Source organism: Oncorhynchus clarkii, chromosome 8 (assembly GCF_045791955.1).
Source record: "Oncorhynchus clarkii lewisi isolate Uvic-CL-2024 chromosome 8, UVic_Ocla_1.0, whole genome shotgun sequence".
Taxonomy (NCBI): domain Eukaryota; kingdom Metazoa; phylum Chordata; class Actinopteri; order Salmoniformes; family Salmonidae; genus Oncorhynchus; species Oncorhynchus clarkii.
This window is the reverse complement of record NC_092154.1, coordinates 8,677,484-8,701,104: the sequence shown is the minus strand read 5'-3', so window position 1 is coordinate 8,701,104 and position 23,621 is coordinate 8,677,484. Positions and strand designations below refer to the sequence as shown.

The 23,621-nt window shown below is 44.7% G+C and overlaps 1 protein-coding gene across 2 annotated transcripts; it reads left to right on the top strand.

Annotated features, from left to right (window-relative positions):
- The first annotated feature begins 1,969 nt into the window (after positions 1–1,969).
- LOC139414907 (thrombospondin-1-like) lies at positions 1,970–23,292 on the top strand. Of its 2 annotated transcripts, none has more exons than XM_071162520.1 (22): positions 1,970–2,167; positions 2,459–2,540; positions 2,798–3,357; positions 3,632–3,707; positions 4,639–4,731; positions 4,961–5,070; positions 5,535–5,660; positions 7,332–7,428; positions 8,749–8,922; positions 9,213–9,389; positions 10,835–11,008; positions 11,246–11,526; positions 11,893–12,111; positions 12,358–12,465; positions 13,505–13,664; positions 14,485–14,603; positions 18,862–19,096; positions 19,244–19,471; positions 19,624–19,895; positions 19,984–20,081; positions 20,195–20,334; positions 20,486–23,292. In XM_071162520.1, exons 2-22 carry the CDS (start codon positions 2,477–2,479, stop codon positions 20,491–20,493), a joined length of 3,519 nt encoding a protein of 1,172 aa, XP_071018621.1. In that variant the 5' UTR covers positions 1,970–2,167; positions 2,459–2,476; the 3' UTR covers positions 20,494–23,292. The 2 variants fall into 2 exon arrangements, with proteins under 2 accessions (XP_071018621.1, XP_071018620.1); XM_071162519.1 differs by having other exon boundaries at positions 1,986–2,167; positions 20,623–20,756.
- The last annotated feature ends 329 nt before the right edge of the window (positions 23,293–23,621 follow it).

The following is a 23,621-nucleotide window of genomic DNA, read 5'->3' as shown; positions in this document are numbered from 1 at the left end:
GTTCACCTGCACCAATACCCAGACATATTCATCATGTCTGACCCAGATGTGTCATAGTCAATGACTGTTCACCTGCACCAATACCCAGACATATTCATCATGTCTGACCCAGATGTGTCATAGTCAATGACTGTTCACCTGCACCAATACCCAGACATATTCATCATGTCTGACCCAGATGTGTCATAGTCAATGACTGTTCACCTGCATCAATACCCAGACATATTCATCATGTCTGACCCAGATGTGTCATAGTCAATGACTGTTCACCTGCACCAATACCCAGACATATTCATCATGTCTGACCCAGATGTGTCATAGTCAATGACTGTTCACCTGCACCAATACCCAGACATATTCATCATGTCTGACCCAGATGTGTCATAGTCAATGACTGTTCACCTGCACCAATACCCAGACATATTCATCATGTCTGACCCAGATGTGTCATAGTCAATGACTGTTCACCTGCACCAATACCCAGACATATTCATCATGTCTGACCCAGATGTGTCATAGTCAATGACTGTTCACCTGCACCAATACCCAGACATATTCATCATGTCTGACCCAGATGTGTCATAGTCAATGACTGTTCACCTGCACCAATACCCAGACATATTCATCATGTCTGACCCAGATGTGTCATAGTCAATGACTGTTCACCTGCACCAATACCCAGACATATTCATCATGTCTGACCCAGATGTGTCATAGTCAATGACTGTTCACCTGCACCAATACCCAGACATATTCATCATGTCTGACCCAGATGTGTCATAGTCAATGACTGTTCACCTGCACCAATACCCAGACATATTCATCATGTCTGACCCAGATGTGTCATAGTCAATGACTGTTCACCTGCACCAATACCCAGACATATTCATCATGTCTGACCCAGATGTGTCATAGTCAATGACTGTTCACCTGCACCAATACCCAGACATATTCATCATGTCTGACCCAGATGTGTCATAGTCAATGACTGTTCACCTGCACCAATACCCAGACATATTCATCATGTCCCTTTTTGTATTCTCACTCGTCTTTACTTTCAGAGAATGTTAAGGAGTTGAATGAAATACATTGCATTCATTGGAGAGTACTCACAACGGTCTTCTGCAACTAAACTATAGTTATATTCATTCTCACATATAGTTCGAACTATAGTCAATTTTAGCTATACAAGTACAAAAATAGTGACCCCGAACCACAGATATCCTATAAATCACTATGCCCAGAACATCCACAAATGCATTTAGGGCATAGGTCACATGGAATATAATTGTATTTTTGACCTGATAAAAATAACAACAGGTAATAAGTACATGACATCTGTGTGTGTGGATTTTATGGAAACCCAGGTGTTCTCATCCGTATCATTGCAGAATGGCCCTCGGCGCCTCTCTAGTGAGCTCACAACGACTCCTAGCGGACAAACCCGGAACAGCAGTAGGGAATAAAATCCCTTCCGTTGCCTGAATGAGCATCCTCTACCAAACCTCTGAAGCGCAGTCGGGGAAACAAATAAGGACCCGTTTCTATACGATTTCTAATAGCACCTCTATTTTCATTCAACTTTTCACATAGATGTACAGCAGTCTGGTGATAAAGACACATGTGCATGACTTGCCACTTGGCCAGAAAACTTGATTGATAATGGCAATTCTGGGATTGAGAATTAAAACAACATTTATCAAACATGCGCAAAAGGTTCAAAGATAGAGAGGTGGATTTTTGTTATAAAACGAGAACATTTCAGACTGGTGTGTGAGACAATAACCGGAAACGATGTTCTATTAAGTGTGGATCCAGTCATGGAATTTGGCCTCTGGAATGTGGCGCTTTTTTTTCTCCCCCTCTCACCAGAAGCTCGTCCCTTTTTCCTTCTACCATCCGATTGGGCGAGACGCGTTCTTAGGAATGTCATGAAACTATTTAAATGGCACTTTGTCCCCTGGTTTACAGTTAAATTCTAGCGTCCGATACCGGAGAGAATTACCATTAAATTAAAGCAACAAAAGAAACGACATTTCTGCGTATTAAATCAGAACTCATTCCGTTAAAAAAAAAGATCAAGAAACGCTTGAATCTTGTGGATTATTATTGGATTTCCATTTCTATTTGGATTTGACTGTTTCTCTCTGCTCTTTTCATTCAACAGGTGGGTGAGCAATATTTCGATTTTCTTTCAAGGAATCTAATCCAAATATATATATATTTATTATTATATTCTATCATAAATAAATAATGTGACATAATAAAGTGTGAAATAATAATGTGTTTTGATGATTGTTTATTTAGATGTTTAAACATGTATTTTATGTATAAATATTAATATAATATATGACATTTAGCAGACGCTTGTATCCAAAGCGACTTGCAGTCATGCGTGCGCATACATGAACTTTTGTGAAAAGTGGACCTTTGACGTTTCTATGTTTATTTTTCATAGGTAAAAACCAGTTTCACCATGAAGTTGACAGGAATATTTCTGCTATTGATGCTTTGGACCTGCGAGAGCGTACGAGTTGCAGGTGAAATCATTTTCCTGATGAGTTCGTCTACTCTAGAATGAAAGGAGTTTGAGCTTCGATTTGAACATTAAACTATAGAAAAACATCAACGTTTTTAAAAGCATTATTCAATCCTCTTAATGTATTGATTTACCCTGACAATGGTTCAACATAGAGATCATTTTAGAGTTTATTCTTCACAACAACAATAATCCATTCCAAAGACAAGTAGACAAAGACTAACTGTTTACGCTCATTCCCCGGTCTCCTGCATACAGAGAGCCGAGACGACAATAGCGTGTACGACCTGTTCGAGCTGGTCCACGTCTCCAAGAAGACCCACGGAGTGACCCTAGTGAAGGGCGACGACCCATACAGTCCCGCCTACAAGATCCTCAACCCGGACCTGATCCCCGAGGTCCCCGAGAGCTCCTTCAGGGACCTCATTGATTCCATCCACGCGGAGAGGGGATTCCTTCTCCTCCTCAATTTCAAGCAGTTCAAGCGGACCAGGGGCTCCCTCCTGACGGTGGAAAAGCGTGACGGATCCGGAGCCGTGTTCGAGATCGTCTCCAACGGGAAAGCGAACACCCTGGATGTGGTTTTCTCTACAGTGAATAAGCAACAGGTGGTGTCGATAGAAGATGTGGACTTGGCGACGGGCCACTGGAAGAATATTACGCTGTTCGTGCAGGAGGACCGGGCGCAGCTGTATGTTGGCTGTGAGGAGGTGAACACGGCGGAACTGGACGCTCCCATCCAGAGCATCCTCACTCAGGAGACTCCCATCACGGCGCGTCTCAGAATCGGGAAAGGAGCGGTGAAGGACCGGTTCATGGTAAGTGAAGCGCACATGCAGAGCTCACGCGACGACGCATGATGGACACAGATAATATACGTTGTCGAGTTGCTTTAGATGTTTAGTAAGTGTTGAATATAGGATTGTGTAACACGTACACGCGTAAATATTATCGTGCGTAAAACCCATAGACCAATGCGTAAAAGTTATACACTGTATTGAAAACCCATCTAAGTGATCCATAGTGTTGCATAGAGCAGAGTGATAGTAACGGTGAGGTACTAGAGGTAAAATGTACCATTGATTCTCGCAGGGGGTGCTCCAAAACGTGCGCTTTGTCTTTGGAACCACCTTAGAAGCGATACTGCGCAACAAAGGATGCCAAAACTGTAAGTACCATAATCATTAAAAACAGAAAGCATCTTTGTGTGTTTATCCGTACATCACTGGTAGTTATGCTGAAGCCAGCAAGCCATTCCTAAGAATATGCATGACTGTTTAAAAGCCTCATGGGAAAGTTGAGAGGGGGGGAATCACGTTTATATTGCCATGGAAAAGAGCTGGGAAGTTTACTAACACTTCAATGCCTCCCCAGGGCTGGGCACATTAACTCATTAACTTCATTGGTGATTCAAGATAGTATGATGCTGCAATGTTCTGTAATACCCTGACTGTAGTTACATATCCCCAACTGTAGTTATGTCACCAATGAGCCCTGGGGACTGTGTGTCTGTTGTGGTCTGATGTGGTCTAGTGGGTATTACCAATACAGTCTAAAGTGTGTCTGTTGTGGTCTGATGGGTATTAGCATTACAGTCTACAGTGTGTCTGTTGTGGTGTAGTGGGTATTACCATTACAGTCTATAGTGTGTCTGTTGTAGTCTAATGTGGTCTGATGTGGTCTGATGTGGGTATTACCAATACAGTCTACAGTGTGTCTGTTGTGGTCTGATGGGTATTAGCATTACAGTCTATAGTGTGTCTGTTGTGGTCTAATGTGGTCTGGTGGGTATTACCATTACAGTCTACAGTGCTCTAACTGTCTCTCTGTGTGTTCTTACTCCCTCCCTCTTTCTCCCAACCTCCTCTATATCCCTTCTTCCCTCCCTCCCACTTACTCCCCTCCCTCCCTCCAACCCTCTCCCACTCCATCTCATTTATCTCTCTCTCTCCCTCTCTCTTAATCCCTCCCTCTCTCTCCCATCTGTATCCCTCCTTCTCCCCCGTTTCTCACTCCCCCCTCTCTTTCTCTCTCTCTCCCTCTGTCTCCCCTTCTTCTTGTCTACCTTCTTCCCCCCTCATGTCCTTCCCTCTCCTCAGCTGTTCTGACTGATAGAATCATCGTCATGGACAACCCCATCAATGGGTCCAGCCCTGCCATTAGGACTGACTACACTGGCCACAAAAGTAAAGGTAAACTCAACCAAACTGCCGGTCTCCATATTAAACCCTGTTAAAGGCTCCTCGATAGGAAGAGAACAACACAGATCTGTTAGAAGTTAAAGCATTCTATTCTACTGTCAACAGTTGTCTGTAGCTGTAGGGAGTTGAAAGTAAGTCTGGAAGCCTTCATGTACACTGATGGTCACTCTGTGTTTCCCATGGAATGAATGTATCTCTATGGTGTTTTCCTTCCCTCCAGACCTCCAGATGATCTGTGGGTTCTCCTGTGAGGACCTGGCTGGCATGTTCAAGGAACTGAAGGGGTTGGGAGTGGTGGTGAAGGAGCTGTCTAACGAGCTGCGCAAAGTGGTGAGGAAACACACCTGACTCCTGAACCAGATGTCTGTCTGTCTGTCTGTCTGTCTGTCACTGTCTGTCTGTCTGCCCGTCCGTCCGTCTGTCTGTCTGTCCGTCTGTCTGTGGCATGAGACTCTGCAACAACCAGTTGTTCTGCCACTGCATGTGTACCTTGCTTAGCATACTGGTCTCCCAGTACCAGCTAATCTGACAAACTGCATTTTAATTCATTCATTACATCAAATTAGGTCAATTTTTCTTAATTAACTCTCACTTGGAAGACGTCTTAATGATAAACCAGTGTGAGGTGGTGACAGGCGTTCTCAAACACCTGAGTCTCCTCCAAACCACTCAGGCTATCAAGAAATTAAAATTGAAACAGTGTGTGGATTTGAAACCCTTAACCCTTGAGGGACTGAGCACTCTTCTCATATCGTATTCATACTGAATGTCTCATATCTGTCTGCTCCTGTCAGACGGATGAGAACAAGCTGTTGATGAACAGAGCGGGGATCCACAGTGGAGTCTGTCTGCACAACGGCATCGTCCACAAGAACAAGGCCGAGTGGACTGTCGACGACTGCACTGAGTGCACTTGTCAGGTAAGGACCGAAGTCGAGAGACTTTGTGTCTGTGTGTGGGGGGGGGGGGGGACAAGCCTGTGTGTTTGCACTTGCACACAGCCACTTGCAAACACACACTCATCCCCCACTCAGCAAGCGCCTGCTCACTACTCCAGAGCTCTGTCATCTGGCCAGTAATTGGGTAGGAGGAGGAGGCTGGAATCAGGCCAACAGTGGGTCTGTAGTGATCTGACCATGGCCCAGGCCTACCACTGCAGTGAACAGACAGAGCCTGAACAGGGGGGATGTTCCTCTCAGCACACAAACACAAACACACACATATACCACACAACATGACATACACTGAATGTGCAAAACATTAAGAACACCTTCCTAAAATTTAGTTTCATAGTGTGCAGTGCTGTTTTCATAGTGTACAGTGCTGTTTTCGTAGAGTACAGTGCTGTTTTCATAGTGTACAGTGCTGTTTTCATAGTGTACAGTGCTGTTTTCATAGTGTACAGTGCTGTTTTCATAGTGTACAGTGCTGTTTTCATAGTGTACAGTGCTGTTTTCATAGTGTACAGTACTGTTTTCATAGTGTACAGTGCTGTTTTCATAGTGTACAGTGCTGTTTTCGTAGAGTACAGTGCTGTTTTCATAGTGTACAGTGCTGTTTTCGTAGTGTACAGTGCTGTTTTCATAGTGTACAGTGCTGTTTTCATAGTGTACAGTGCTGTTTTCATAGTGTACAGTGCTGTTTTCATAGTGTACAGTGCTGTTTTCATAGTGTACAGTGCTGTTTTCATAGTGTACAGTGCTGTTTTCATAGTGTACAGTGCTGTTTTCATAGTGTACAGTGCTGTTTTCATAGTGTACAGTGCTGTTTTCGTAGAGTACAGTGCTGTTTTCATAGTGTACAGTGCTGTTTTCATAGTGTACAGTGCTGTTTTCATAGTGTACAGTGCTGTTTTCATAGTGTACAGTGCTGTTTTCATAGTGTACAGTGCTGTTTTCATAGTGTACAGTGCTGTTTTCGTAGAGTACAGTGCTGTTTTCATAGTGTACAGTGCTGTTTTCATAGTGTACAGTGCTGTTTTCATAGTGTACAGTGCTGTTTTCATAGTGTACAGTGCTGTTTTCATAGTGTACAGTGCTGTTTTCATAGTGTACAGTGCTGTTTTCGTAGAGTACAGTGCTGTTTTCATAGTGTACAGTGCTGTTTTCATAGTGTACAGTGCTGTTTTCATAGTGTACAGTGCTGTTTTCATAGTGTACAGTGCTGTTTTCATAGTGTACAGTGCTGTTTTCATAGTGTACAGTGCTGTTTTCATAGTGTACAATGCTGTTTTCATAGTGTACAGTGCTGTTTTCATAGTGTACAGTGCTGTTTTCATAGTGTACAGTGCTGTTTTCATAGTGTACAGTGCTGTTTTCATAGTGTACAGTGCTGTTTTCATAGTGTACAGTGCTGTTTTCATAGTGTACAGTGCTGTTTTCATAGTGTACAGTGCTGTTTTCATAGTGTACAGTGCTGTTTTCATAGTGTACAGTGCTGTTTTCATAGTGTGGCTGCTAATGTAAAAACGTCTTTAGAAAATACATTTGATAGATTCTTCTTCTTTTTTTTACCACCTACCTGAGTGACGACACGTTCTTCAAGTTCAAGAAATGACCTAGTCCTTTGTCACTGTCTCCGCCCCTCTGTAGAACTCTGCCACCGTATGCCGCAAGATCTCCTGCCCACTGATCCCCTGTGCCAACGCCACCGTGTCTGATGGAGAGTGTTGCCCGCGCTGTGGAACACGTAAGTTTCTCTATTCTCCATTGTTCCAACTCTAGAATTAGAATGAACAGTTCTAATTCTATGGTTCCATTTGTGTCGTTCCAACTTCCAACAAAACTATTCAGCTCTCAGGAAGTAACATAAAACATACAAACAAAGGTTTACAGTATACTACTGTATTATGAACCCAAAGCTTGTTCTGTTTTACTGTAAATCTATCAATGGCCTGAGTTGTCCTAAGGCTTAATGTCTCTAAGACAAACAGGCCATTTCAAACAACACTCCATTTACTGCCAGCTATTTGGACCTCCTTCACCAACTAAAGCATGAAACCACAACTTTTCTGGATGTAAAGGTTTCTATTCAAGAAAACCAAATTCATTTTAAGGGTGATTTAGGTTCTCTGGCTCGTCAACGTATGAGTGTGTCGGGAACATTGGTGTGTTATCCACCCCAAAACATCTTTGAATCTTCAACTTTTAATGGCTATAATTTGGCCAAATTGGTTTAAGTGGGATGGAAAATTGTTGGGCTGTTCAGCGCTGCCATCCTACACTCAAGAACAAGTGACATTTCCCACATACCTAAGACAGCAGTGGCCCCTGAAATCTAAAGACACATGGAGAACCTCTACCTTGGTCACTCAAAAGTTTTGACATGATCAAGAACCCTGCTATGAGCAAATTCAATTTGCTCTTTAAAGTAACAACAGTCAATAGGGGATCCCAGTCATATTTCTAGAAGGACTTATCCATTTCCACTGGCTTCCCTTTGGGTTTTCTCTTGTCCCTGAAATTCCTGGAGTGGGCCATCTCTCTGACTCTACACACACACATACACACACACACACACACACACACACACACACACACACACACACACACACACACACACACACACACACACACACACACACACACACACACACACACACACACACACACACACACACACACACACACACACACACCCCAGGGCTAAAGTCAGTACATTAGACTGGAGCTTTAAGATCTTTAAGAGCTTATAACCCTCATTTTCTGCTTGGGGACTCTGCAGTCCAATAGCTCTCTCATTGTCTCCCTCTCTCTCCTCCTCCTCGCTTCTTCCCTGCCCTCCTCTTCCTCCTCTCCCTCACTACCCTTCCATCTATCCTCGCTCTTTCTCACTCTTCCCCTCCCTCTCCTCGCTCCTTCCCTCTCACCTCCTCGCTCCTTCCCTCTCTCCTTCCTTTCTTTCTTCCTCCCTCACCTCCTCTTCCTCCCTCCTCTTCCATCTATCCTCACTCTTTCTCGCTCCTCCCCTCCCTTCCTCCTCTCCCTCCTTCTCTCGCTGTCTCCATAGTGAGTGACTATGCGGAGGACGGCTGGTCCCTCTGGTCTGAATGGACCCACTGTTCCGTGTCTTGTGGGCGGGGCATTCAGCAGAGGGGCCGTTCCTGCGACCGCATCAACAACAACTGCGAGGGAACCTCCGTCCAAACCAGGGACTGCTACCTTCAGGAGTGTGACAAACGCTGTGAGTTCAGTGTTCACATGACAAACGACCAAACAAATCACATTCATCAATCGTCACACAGGGAAACTTCTATCACTGATTTGTATCCATGGTGACAGAAACGATAGACCTGCACCCACATCTAAGTATCTATCCACAGATCAGCCACCTGTGTCTCTACAGAGCAACAAGTCATAACACATATTTTACCCTGTTTTGACTGGACAATGACCTATATAGCATGACAATGACCCATAACCATTGACCCCTGACCTTTAACCTCTGACCTCTGCTCTGTGTTGTCCCTCCAGTCAGGCAGGACGGCGCCTGGAGCCACTGGTCCCCCTGGTCATCCTGCTCGGTCACCTGTGGGGCGGGTGTCATCACCCGTATCCGCCTCTGCAACTCCCCCACACCCCAGCTGGGAGGCAAGGACTGCCAAGGAGAGGGAAGACAGACTGAGAAGTGCACCAAGTCACCCTGCCCCGGTGAGTACCATTAGTCACAGGCTTTTATGCACAAGACCTGGGTCATCTCCATTTGACATCAGTCAAATGCCTTTTCATGCACACCACACTGTGAGATGTTTCCAGTCAAATGCCTTTTCATGCACACCACACTGAGATGTTTCCAGTCAAATGTATTTTCATGCACACCACACTGAGATGTTTCCAGTCAAATGTCTTTTCATGCACACCACACTGTGAGATGTTTCCAGTCTAATGCCTTTTCATGCACACCACACTGTGAGATGTTTCCAGTCAAATGCCTTTTCATGCACACCACACTGTGAGATGTTTCCAGTCTAATGCCTTTTCATGCACACCACACTGTGAGATGTTTCCAGTCTAATGCCTTTTCATGCACACCACACTGTGAGATGTTTCCAGTCTAATGCCTTTTCATGCACACCACACTGTGAGATGTTTCCAGTCTAATGCCTTTTCATGCACACCACACTGTGAGATGTTTCCAGTCTAATGCCTTTTCATGCACACCACACTGTGAGATGTTTCCAGTCAAATGCCTTTTCATGCACACCACACTGTGAGATGTTTCCAGTCAAATGCCTTTTCATGCACACCACACTGTGAGATGTTTCCAGTCTAATGCCTTTTCATGCACACCACACTGTGAGATGTTTCCAGTCTAATGCCTTTTCATGCACACCACACTGTGAGATGTTTCCAGTCAAATGCCTTTTCATGCACACCACACTGTGAGATGTTTCCAGTCTAATGCCTTTTCATGCACACCACACTGTGAGATGTTTCCAGTCTAATGCCTTTTCATGCACACCACACTGTGAGATGTTTCCAGTCAAATGCCTTTTCATGCACACCACACTGTGAGATGTTTCCAGTCTAATGCCTTTTCATGCACACCACACTGTGAGATGTTTCCAGTCTAATGCCTTTTCATGCACACCACACTGTGAGATGTTTCCAGTCAAATGCCTTTTCATGCACACCACACTGTGAGATGTTTCCAGTCAAATGCCTTTTCATGCACACCACACTGTGAGATGTTTCCAGTCTAATGCCTTTTCATGCACACCACACTGTGAGATGTTTCCAGTCAAATGCCTTTTCATGCACACCACACTGTGAGATGTTTCCAGTCAAATGCCTTTTCATGCACACCACACTGTGAGATGTTTCCAGTCTAATGCCTTTTCATGCACACCACACTGTGAGATGTTTCCAGTCAAATGCATAATCTCAATCCTCATCTTATCTCTACATAGTCAGTTTCCCTAGCAGATTGTCACTGTTTGTTGTTTGGCAAGTCAACAAACAAGAATTTGTCTAAAGAAAGAAAAACTGTCACTCGGGCCACGTGTCATTGTGCCTATTTAATACAACACAGACCCTACTAGGGACACCACGTACACCTGTACTGACCTGTACCTGTCTCTATTCTTCACTCTCAGTCAACGGTAACTGGGGACCCTGGTCGCTATGGGATACCTGCTCTTCCACTTGTGGGGGAGGAGCCCAGACACGTAAACGTCTCTGCAACGACCCCGCCCCCAAATATGGTGGCAAGGAGTGCCAGGGTGACTCCAAGGCCACTCAGCTGTGCAACAGGAACGCCTGTCCCGTCGGTGAGTAGCAGGCGCTGGATGAGTAGCCCACGTCTCTTATAACTCCTACATGCTGTGAATTAGTTGCTAAAATTGTAGTTTTTAGACAGTTTAGTTAGTACACTAACACTTTCAAAATATGACTTTTAATTATTTTGGGGCTTATTAAAGACATAGAAGTCTACTTAAACACACACAGCACTTAGTACTTAGAAGCAGTCAGTAATCAGTAGTGAAAGCCAATGTCTCTCTCCTCAGATGGTTGTCTGTCTAACCCCTGCTTTCCTGGGACCAAGTGCACCAGCGTTCCCGATGGAACATGGAGTTGTGGGAAATGTCCCACTGGTTACTCTGGTGACGGCATCAAATGCGAGGACATTGACGAGTGTAAAGAGGTTCCTGACGCTTGCTTCGTGTTCAACGGAGTCCACCGCTGTGAGAACACTGACCCTGGTTACAACTGTCTGCCCTGTCCCGCACGCTACTCTGGCCCTCAGCCCTTCGGCAGGGGAGTGGAGGAGGCCACCGCCAAGAAACAGGTAGGTAGCATCACCTGGTGCTGTGGACTACTGTTGGGGTGATAGTCCTGTCATACTGCATCTCTGTCCTCAGTTGATTTAGAACTTTAGAAATATGGAATTTAGAATTAAGAATTTAGAATTAAGAATTTAGAATTTAGAATTTAGAATTTAGAATTAAGAATTAAGAATTTAGAATTAAGAATTTAGAATTTGGAATTTACAAGATCAAAGATCGCTTTACAAAAGCCTAGCTTTTCTTTGTCCAGATCATACTGCCAACTCTGTTACATGGCGGTCAGCAGATTGTGCTCTTTGAAAACAAATCCAGGTAGCCACAATATTTCCTGGCTTGTCTGACCAACTCTTCTATTCCGTTTACTCCAGGTGTGTACACCACGTAACCCCTGCTTGGATGGGAGCCACGACTGCAACAAGAACGCACGCTGTAACTACCTTGGACACTTTGCCGAACCCATGTACCGCTGTGAGTGTAAGCCTGGCTATGCTGGAAACGGACACATCTGTGGTGAGGACACGGACCTGGACGGATGGCCCAACCAAGACCTGGTCTGTGTGGAGAACGCCACCTACCACTGCAAGAAGGTATGCACTTCCTGACTCGTATAGATCCCTGAATAGGTCCAGCTTGCTGTTTAACTTGTAAAAACCACACATCCCTTTTGAGTGACGTGCCAATGCTGACTGCAATTAGAAAGAACAAATCTTTTTGAAAGAAAAACAAAAAACAGGTACATTTAATGTCTTAAAGGACCATTACAATAGTTAAATATAATATTCATGCTTGTTGACTACATCGTGTAAACGTATGATGTGACTTTTCTTTTGAAGGACAACTGCCCCAACCTTCCCAACTCAGGCCAAGAAGACTACGACAAGGATGGTGTTGGTGACGCGTGTGACAACGATGATGACAATGATGGCATTCCTGACGACAGGGTAAGTGAAGAATTAATCATTGAAGGTCTGAAGTCCTACCCCTTACTGAGAGAAATGAATCCAGGTTATGCTACCTCCCTGGGTAGTCAGTGTGTGTATGAGCGAGTGTGTGTGTGTGTTCAGTTTTGGCAGTGAGACATAAATGTGGTTTTACATTCATCATTCATGCTGTGAAATAAGGGGAAGAAAAACAAAAAAAAATTGCCTTCAGAGACAAAGCTCAAATCCCAACACAGAGGTGCCACTCTGAACGAGCCGCGGTGTAAACTGCTAGTCCTAACATTATATTTGGGACCGGGCCTAAATAGGCAACATGCTTTCATCCTTCCTCTCTCTATATAGGTTACACAGACCACAGCAAGTTAAAAGCACAGCATCTGAAATGAATATATCATGTCAGATGTTTTCCTAAGCAAGGCAATGGACACGACGGAGTCTTCTGGCGGTTCTGAGGCTGGAGTAATTGAATAGTGCTCCCTCCCTCCCCCTCTATCTCTCCATCTCTCTCCCTCCCCCTCTCTCTCTCCCTCTCTCCATCTCTCTTCCTCCCACTCTATCGCTCCCTCTCTCCATCTCCCTCCCTCCCCCTCTATCGCTCCCTCTCTCCCTCTCCCCCTCTCTCTCTCCATCTCCCTCCCTCCCCCCTCTCTCTCCCTCCCCTCTCCCCCCCTCTCTCTCCCTCCCCCTCTCTCTCTTTCCCTCTCTATCGCTCCCTCTCGCCATCTCTCTTCCTCCCCCTTTCTCCCTCCCCTCTCTCCCTCTCCCCCTCTCTCTCTCCCTCCCCTCTCTCTCTTTCCCCCTCTCTCTCTTTCCCCCTCTATCTCTCCCTCCCTCCCTCCCCCCTCTCTCTCCCTCCCCTCTCCCCCTTTCTCCCTCTCCCCCCTCTCTCTCCCTCCCCCTCTCTCTCTTTCCCTCTCTATCGCTCCCTCTCTCCATCTCTCTTCCTCCCCCTTTCTCCCTCCCCTCTCCCCCTTTCTCTCTCCCTCCCCCTCTCCCTCTCCCTCCCCCTACCCCCCCTCCCTCTCTCCTCTCTCTACAGGATAACTGTCCGTTCGTGTACAACCCCAGGCAATATGACTATGACAGAGATGATGTTGGAGATCGTTGTGATAACTGTCCTTACAACAGCAACCCTGACCAGACCGACACAGACAACAACGGGGAAGGAGACGCCTGCTCTGTGGACATTGATGGAGATGGTGAGACTCTAAACCTTCTTAGTTGGACTCTGACCTAAGAGACTCTGACCTAAGAGACTCTAACCTAAAAGACTCTAACCTAAGAGACTCCTAAGAGACTCTAACCTGAGAGACTCTAACCTAAGAGACTCTGACCTAAGAGACTCTAACCTGAGAGACTCTAACCTAAGAGACTCTGACCTAAGAGACTCTAACCTAAGAGACTCTGACCTAAGAGACTCTGACCTAAGAGACTCTGACCTAAGAGACTCTGACCTAAGAGACTCTAACCTGAGAGACTCTAACCTAAGAGACTCTGACCTAAGAGACTCTGACCTAAGAGACTCTAACCTAAGAGACTCTAACCTAAGAGACTCTGACCATAGAGACTCTAACCTAAGAGACTCTGACCTAAGAGACTCTGACCTAAGAGACTCTGACCTAAGAGACTCTAACCTAAGAGACTCTAACCTAAGAGACTCTAACCTAAGAGACTCTGACCTAAGATACTCTGACCTAAGAGACTCTGACCTAAGAGACTCTAACCTAAAAGACTCTAACCTAAGAGACTCTAACCTAAGAGACTCTAAACTAAGAGACTCTGACCTAAGAGACTCTAACGTTGCTTATCTGTCCCTATTTAAGACCTATACGATATAATGAACATGCTGTAGATTGGTGTTGAATGCAGGCACCACACCGTTCAATGACAACGCTTTGAAACCAAGTGCAAATTGACAGTATGCACAAGCACGCATTCCATTACTAACTCAACTACAAGTCATTTTCCTCACCTTCCTCCTCTTCCCCGGAATAACAACTACTGTGATTGGTCCAACAGGTATTCTGAATGAGAAAGACAACTGCCCGTACGTCTACAACGTGGACCAGAGAGACACCGACCTGGACGGTGTGGGAGACATGTGTGACAACTGTCCTCTGGAACACAACCCTGACCAGGTGTGTGTACATACACTTACAACCTATTCCACACACACACACACACACACACACACACACACACACGTGCAGTCAGAGATGCGTAGGGGTACACACGCATGCCACTATCACAAACACTGTCTGTCATTCTAGAAGAACTCTCTCTGTTGAGTGATCGCTGTACTGGGTCGCTGCACTGGGTAGATGTAATGGGTCACTGTACTGGGTAGATGTAATGGGTCGCTGTACTGGGTAGATGTAATGGGTCGCTGTACTGGGTAGATGTAATGGGTCACTGTACTGGGTCGCTGTACTGGGTCGCTGCACTGGGTAGATGTAATGGGTCACTGTACTGGGTAGATGTAATGGGTCACTGTACTGGGTCACTGTACTGGGTAGATGTAATGGGTCGCTGTACTGGGTCACTGTACTGGGTAGATGTAATGGGTCACTGTACTGGGTCACTGTACTGGGTAGATGTAATGGGTCACTGTACTGGGTCACTGTACTGGGTCACTGCACTGGGTCGCTGCACTGGGTAGATGTAATGGGTCACTGTACTGGGTCGCTGCACTGGGTCACTGTACTGGGTAGATGTAATGGGTCACTGTACTGGGTCGCTGTACTGGGTCGCTGTACTGGGTCACTGTACTGGGTAGATGTAATGGGTCACTGTACTGGGTAGATGTAATGGGTCACTGTACTGGGTCGCTGTACTGGGTAGATGTAATGGGTCGCTGTACTGGGTAGATGTAATGGGTCACTGTACTGGGTCGCTGTAATGGGTCACTGTACTGGGTAGATGTAATGGGTCACTGTACTGGGTCGCTGTACTGGGTAGATGTAATGGGTCACTGTACTGGGTCACTGTACTGGGTAGATGTAATGGGTCACTGTACTGGGTCACTGTACTGGGTAGATGTAATGGGTCACTGTACTGGGTCACTGTACTGGGTCGCTGTACTGGGTAGATGTAATGGGTCGCTGTACTGGGTAGATGTAATGGGTCACTGTACTGGGTCGCTGTAATGGGTCACTGTACTGGGTAGATGTAATGGGTCACTGTACTGGGTCGCTGTAATGGGTCACTGTACTGGGTAGATGTACTGGGTCACTGTACTGGGTAGATGTAATGGGTCGTACTGTACTGTACTGGGTAGATGTAATGGGTCACTGTACTGGGTCACTGTACTGGGTAGATGTAATGGGTCACTGTACTGGGTCACTGTACTGGGTAGATGTAATGGGTCACTGTACTGGGTAGATGCAATGGGTCACTGTACTGGGTAGATGTAATGGGTCACTGTACTGGGTCACTGTACTGGGTAGATGTAATGGGTCACTGTACTGGGTCGCTGTACTGGGTAGATGTAATGGGTCACTGTACTGGGTAGATGTAATGGGTCACTGTACTGGGTCACTGTACTGGGTCGCTGTACTGGGTAGATGTAATGGGTCGCTGCACTGGGTAGATGTAATGGGTCACTGTACTGGGTCGCTGTACTGGGTAGATGTAATGGGTCACTGTACTGGGTCGCTGTACTGGGTCGCTGTACTGGGTAGATGTACTGGGTCACTGTACTGGGTCGCTGTACTGGGTCGCTGTACTGGGTAGATGTAATGGGTCACTGTACTGGGTCGCTGTACTGGGTAGATGTAATGGGTCACTGTACTGGGTCACTGTACTGGGTAGATGTAATGGGTCACTGTACTGGGTCACTGTACTGGGTAGATGCAATGGGTCACTGTACTGGGTAGATGTAATGGGTCACTGTACTGGGTCACTGTACTGGGTAGATGTAATGGGTCACTGTACTGGGTCGCTGTACTGGGTAGATGTAATGGGTCACTGTACTGGGTAGATGTAATGGGTCACTGTACTGGGTCACTGTACTGGGTCGCTGTACTGGGTAGATGTAATGGGTCGCTGCACTGGGTAGATGTAATGGGTCACTGTACTGGGTCGCTGTACTGGGTAGATGTAATGGGTCACTGTACTGGGTCGCTGTACTGGGTCGCTGTACTGGGTAGATGTACTGGGTCACTGTACTGGGTCGCTGTACTGGGTCGCTGTACTGGGTAGATGTAATGGGTCACTGTACTGGGTCGCTGTACTGGGTAGATGTACTGGGTCGCTGTACTGGGTCGCTGTACTGGGTAGATGTAATGGGTCACTGTACTGGGTAGCTGTAATGGGTCACTGTACTGGGTAGATGTACTGGGTCGCTGTACTGGGTCGCTGTACTGGGTAGATGTAATGGGTCACTGTACTGGGTAGCTGTAATGGGTCACTGTACTGGGTCACTGTACTGGTAGCTGTAAGTCTAGGCTGTATCATGCCATGTTAAGGTGGCGTTATATCCTCTGCAGCTCAGGGGCACATACAGCATGCACAGGGAGCCAGGCTTTTCAATGGGGCATTGACATTGGCTTTGACTGCTCAGAAGGAAAGGTGGAGTGATGGAGGGGTAGAGGCCAGGGTGGGGCCCCGGGCTGGTTGTTATTACCCAGGAATGGGCTCGCCCCTGGATGTATGCGTGCCCCGTCGGGTGTCGGCACACACACAAGCCCCGTGTGGATCCCACCTGTGCCATGCTAGACTGACGACCAGGAATGTGTTCGGAACAACAGGACTCAGTTAGGGGGGAAATGGGCGGAATTCACACCAATCCAATCCTTCCCTCTCTCCCTCCCTCGCCTCGTGTGAGGCAATGAAATCTGTGTGTAGTCTTGCCAAGCAGCAGGCACAGGAGAATCATGTCTGCAGGGATATGGCTAGAATGCTTCTGTCTGTGGAAAGACCTGTCTACTGGTGCTAGTGGAGGAGAGGAGGAGAGAGGGAAGAATGGAGGGAAGGAGGAGGAGAGAAGGAAGGAAGGAGGAAGAGAGAAGGGGTGTGTTTATAGGGTACAGGGTTTATAGAATACTTTGATTGTCAGCAGATGAAAAGCTCCACCAGAAGACAAATTGATCTTGGCAGGTTTAGAGAGGGGAGAGTAAACAGAGCCTGGGGATAGTCCATCATGAGAGGAGAGATATTAGGAAATGAGAGGTTAAACGAATGGTACAGCTGGAAATCCAATCAGCATCAGATGTCATTATCTTCCCCATGTTCTACACTTTACCTGTAGGGAGGAAACACAAAACAGACCCTAGATCAGTGTCAAAGGAGATCTACAGTAGGAGTCTAGGAGAGGAGCACAGAATTGACCCCACATCGGTGTCTCAGGGCAACTCACAGTATGTTAACTAAATACCACCAACTCACAATATGTTAACTAATCTCCACCAACTCACAGTATGTTAACTAATCTCCACCAACTCACAGTATGTTAACTAATCTCCACCAACTCACAGTATGTTAACTAATCTCCACCAACTCACAGTATGTTAACTAATCTCCACCAACTCACAGTATGTTAACTAATCTCCACCAACTCACAGTATGTTAACTAATCTCCACCAACTCACAGTATGTTAACTAATCTCCACCAACTCACAGTATGTTAACTAATCTCCACCAACTCACAATATGTTAACTAATCTCCACCAACTCACAATATGTTAACTAATCTCCACCAACTCACAGTATGTTAACTAATCTCCACCAACTCACAGTATGTTAACTAATCTCCACCAACTCACAGTATGTTAACTAATCTCCACCAACTCACAGTATGTTAACTAATCTCCACCAACTCACAGTATGTTAAGTAATCTCCACCAACTCACAATATGTTAACTAATCTCCACCAACTCACAATATGTTAACTAATCTCCACCAACTCACAGTATGTTCATTAACTAATCTCCACCAACTCACAGTATGTTCATTAACTAATCTCCACCAACTCACAGTATGTTCATTAACTAATCTCCACCAACTCACAGTATGTTAACTAATCTCCACCAACTCACAGTATGTTCGTTAACTAATCTCCACCAACTCACAGTATGTTCGTTAACTAATCTCCACCAACTCACAGTATGTTCATTAACTAATCTCCACCAACTCACAGTATGTTCATTAACTAATCTCCACCAACTCACAGTATGTTCATTAACTAATCTCCACCAACTCACAGTATGTTCATTAAATAATCTCCACCAACTCACAGTATGTTCATTAAATAATCTCCACCAACTCACAGTATGTTAATTAAATCATCTCCACCAACTCACAATATGTTAACTAATCTTCACCAACAGGTGTATCTACTGTGTTGCAACCGCTAACATTAGCTAGCATGCTAATGTAAATCGTCATTTACCTCTACAGGTTGACTCTGATGACGACCGTGTGGGAGACAAGTGTGACAGCAACCAGGACATCGATGAGGACGGCCACCAGAATAACCTGGACAACTGCCCCTACATCCCCAACGCTAACCAGGCCGACCACGACAAAGACGGCAAGGGAGACGCCTGCGACCACGATGACGACAACGACGGGATCCCTGATGAGAAAGACAACTGCAGACTGGCCTTCAACCCTGACCAGCTCGACTCTGATGGTGAGTTAGATGGAGAATAGGAGAGATACGAGATAAAAAATGATCAAATATTCAACTAATAAAGTTCTCAACATTAGTTAACGGTTAAATTCACTAGCTGCTTCATCCTAAAACATGCAATTTACTGAACTTTCAATCTTCTTCCAGGTGACGGTCGCGGAGATGTTTGCAAAGATGATTTTGACCAAGACAACGTCCCTGACATCTACGACGTGTGTCCAGAGAACTTTGACATCAGCGAAACGGACTTCAGGAAGTTCCAGATGGTTCCCCTGGACCCCAAGGGAACGTCCCAGATCGACCCCAACTGGGTGGTCAGACATCAGGGCAAAGAGCTGGTCCAGACCGTCAACTGTGACCCTGGCATTGCTGTTGGTGAGTGGATTGGTTGGGTGGTTGGTTGGTTGGTTGATTGGTGGGTGGCTTGATTGAAATATTCTAGACTTTGGGATATCTCAAAATAACCCAAGCCTAACTAAAAAAACACCATCCTCTCACTGACATCTTCTCTGTTTCTCCATTCTCAGGTTTTGATGAGTTCAACGCGGTGGACTTCAGTGGAACCTTCTTCATCAACACAGAGAGAGATGATGATTACGCCGGCTTTGTGTTCGGCTACCAGTCCAGCTCCAGGTTCTACGTTGTGATGTGGAAGCAGATCACACAGACTTACTGGAGCAACAAACCCACCAAGGCTCAGGGATACTCAGGACTGTCCATCAAGGTGGTCAACTCTACTACTGGACCTGGAGAGCACCTCAGGAACGCTCTCTGGCACACGGGCAACACCCCAGGACAGGTAAGATGGACAAACACACAAACACACACAGGAAACACCTCAGGACAACACCACCTAACTCTCCCTATATTTCTCCTTTCTTCTCTAGGTGAGGACTCTGTGGCACGACCCTAAGAATGTTGGCTGGAAAGACTTCACAGCCTACAGATGGCACCTGATCCACAGACCAAGAACAGGACACATCAGGTAAGCACTGGAGACTCATTGGCCTGGTGGAGAGTTATGAGGCTTTCCATAATGCCAGTATGTACTGTATGTCCTCTGATGGTTTGTCTCAAGAGTCTTGTTTGTAATTTCAGAGTGGTCATGTACGAGGGGAAGAGGATCATGAAGGATTCCGGGAGCATATACGACAAGACGTACGCAGGCGGAAGACTAGGCCTCTTTGTCTTCTCGCAAGAGATGGTATACTTCTCAGACCTCAAGTATGAATGCAGAGGTAAGCAACAAGGACATTTCTACATCTTACTATCTCCAACAACACTTGTTTAGTGGAATCTCTTTCACAATAGACTTATGTGAAATACCAGACCACATAACTTAACCGTTTTGTTTTAAGTTAATGCTTGACTTTTTTTTCTTTTCTTCAGATGCATAATTGCACGGAGCAGGAAGCTCATGGAACAATGCACCTTTCTGTATAAATATGAACGATATGTATTCCAATACAATGTCCAGGGACTGTTTTTTTCTACTCCTCTTTTCTTCTGCGGGACTCACACTGAAGGGGGCGAAGGGGGAAATTCTGTTGTGGTCAGCCTCGGGGTAAATTGATGCTGGTTTGGACAGAGAACCATCCGGGTGACTGCCAGTCGAAGATCAGAGAAGCTACTCCTACCCACCCAGAGCAGGTAGAGACGGGGAAAAAAACAGCCCGTTTGCTTGGCCTGAGTGAGAGACCGACCGATGTTCCCAACCGTCCGGACGATCTCTCTCTGATCTGAAAGACCTCATTCATCCCTGTGCGGGAAAGTCTCCCTATGGACAACTATGCACTTCCAAACTTTACATCTCTCTCTCACTATCCCTCTTTCTATCCATCTCTCTCGCTATCCCTCTTTCTATCCATCTCTCTCTCGCTATCCCTCTTTCTATCCATCTCTCTCTCGCTATCCCTCTTTCTATCCATCTCTCTCTCGCTATCCCTCTTTCTATCCATCTCTCTCTCGCTATCCCTCTTTCTATCCATCTCTCTCTCGCTATCCCTCTTTCTATCCATCTCTCTCTCGCTATCCCACTTTCTATCCATCTCTCTCTCGCTATCCCTCTTTCTATCCACCTCTCTCTCGCTATCCCTCTTTCTATCCATCTCTTTTTTGTTCTGGAATGGACGTCCCAAAGAAAGAGTATGTGATGTTCCGTTTCTATAAAAACAAATCTATGCGGATGTAGGTTCTGAACGATACAACTCTGATGATGAGGGGTTTTTGGCTCAGTGGTTGAAGAACGCAATAAGACTTTTTTACTTTACGTTTTGTCAGGAAAGGACTTGTAGCCCTTGGAAGTCAGTTGCGTAACAACAAGATATGGAGGATGGTGTATGTATGATGTATATACGTATGTTTGTGTGTAAATAAGAAGACATTCAACGCTTGCTTTTACCCCTCTATATATGTTCCCTTGGAGACAAAAGAAAACAAACCAAAATTAAAACAAGCCAAAATACTTTTTTTGTCAAATACATGATTGCTTGTAGGCTTTGTGGCTGGCATTAGATTGATATAGTTCAGTTGAAATGGAACATTGTGATACTCAGGGTAAGATGGGAGCGGCCATCTTAGCATATCAAACCATTGCAGAAAATTACATGGGAGGGCCAATTAAAAATTGTGCCATTCTGTCTATTACGACACTTTCCATTTCGAACAAAATGTTACAAATATTCTGTTAATTTATTTTACAAATGTAAAAAGATCAAATTAGAAACATTGAACATCTTTAGAAGCTTAAAAAAAATTGAAATTTTGTTTGACGGTTGAGTTGAAGTAGCTAAAGTAGCCTAATGTGATTAGCATGAAGTTGTAAGTAACAAGAACATTTCCCAGGACATAGACATCTGATATTGGAAGAAAGCTTATTATTAGCTTGTTAATCTAACTGCACTGTCCAATTTACAGAAGCTATTACAATGAAATAATACCATGCTACTGTTTGAAGAAAGTGCACAGTTGTGAACTTAAAAATGTATTAATAAACCAAATAAGCAAATTTGGGCAGTCTTAAAACAAAATTTTGAACAAAAATGCAATGGTTCATTGGATCCGTCTAAAACGTTGCACAAACACTGCTGCCATCTAGTGGCCAAAATCTCAATTGCACCTGGGCTTTAATAATACATTATGGCCTTTCTCTTGCATTTCAAAAATGATGGTACGAAAAAGTACAAATGAAACGCATGTTGTTTTCTTTGTATTATCTTTTCCCAGATTTAATATGTTATATTCTCCTACATTAACTTAACATTTTCACAAACTTCAAAGTGTTTCCTTTCAAATGTTATCAATAATATGCATATCCTTGCTTCAGGTCCTGAGCTACAGGCAGATAGATTTGTCATTTTAGGCAAAAAATACTTTGAGGAAGTAAAGACTATTCCCCAGTGTTCAAGGTGTAAACTGATCCAGAGTCAGTCAGACTGGTGCCTTTGGTGTCAGAAGTGGGATCTTACTCTAATCCCATTATAGCCATGGTTAGAACTAGGGCCTCTGACTCAGAATGGCATGTATGTGACCGGTGTATCCTTTTCTTCTGAGATTAAAAACAAAGGAACCTTTGATGTATGATGTACACATAATACCTCATAGCTGTTGTATAATTAATTTGATCGAGAAAAAAAAATGTGATTTTTTCTTTTTTCATTGTACGCTTACAGAATACAAATGGATCAACATCTTATTGCTACTGTACCATGAATCTGTAAATATTACTACTTTTCTTTTCAACACAGACCCCCCGCCCAACACCCCCCTAACAGTAAAAAAAAAAAACAGTCAAATGGGAGAGTTGTTTTATATACATATTCTATTTTTGCTTTTGTGTCTTTTGTCCAGTGCTCTTTTAATGGATAAATGATTATTCTGTTTTGCTTTGTCTTTGCTGTTCTGTGTGTGAGAGATCGATTCGTGTAGATAAATGCTATTTAAATAATTTATCAGGATTCGCTGCCTGCGGAAGGGGGCGTGTCCGTATGTATAAACGGTTTGCACACTGACATGAGGATGTTCTGTTTATCGTTTATGTTGTTATTTTTACCGTTATTTTTGTACAATTTAGTGAGGCTTGTTGTCTGTAAACATTTTTACTTAGTTGTGCAGTGTTTTTAAAAAATGATGTTTTTATCCATAGCAATTATTTTGTTACATATACTTCAGAAACAATAAATAGTTGTTGAAATCCATTCTCTGTCTGTCTTTTCACAAACACAATGTATACATTCCATTATTTTCATTATTTAAAAAAAAAACTTTTATTTTAACTAGGCAAAGTCAGTTAAGAACAAATTCTTATTTTCAATGACGGCCTAGGAACAGTGGGTTAACTGCCTGTTCAGGGGCAGAACGACAGATTTGTACCTTGTCAGATCGTTTGAACTTGCAAACTTCCGGTTACTAGTCCAACTCTCTAACCACTAGACTACCCTATTGAATTGATATTTTTGTCTTAGACAAAACTAATACTAACTGCATAAAGTCTAAATATAGTGCGTGGATTTGCAGCTGAGCCGAG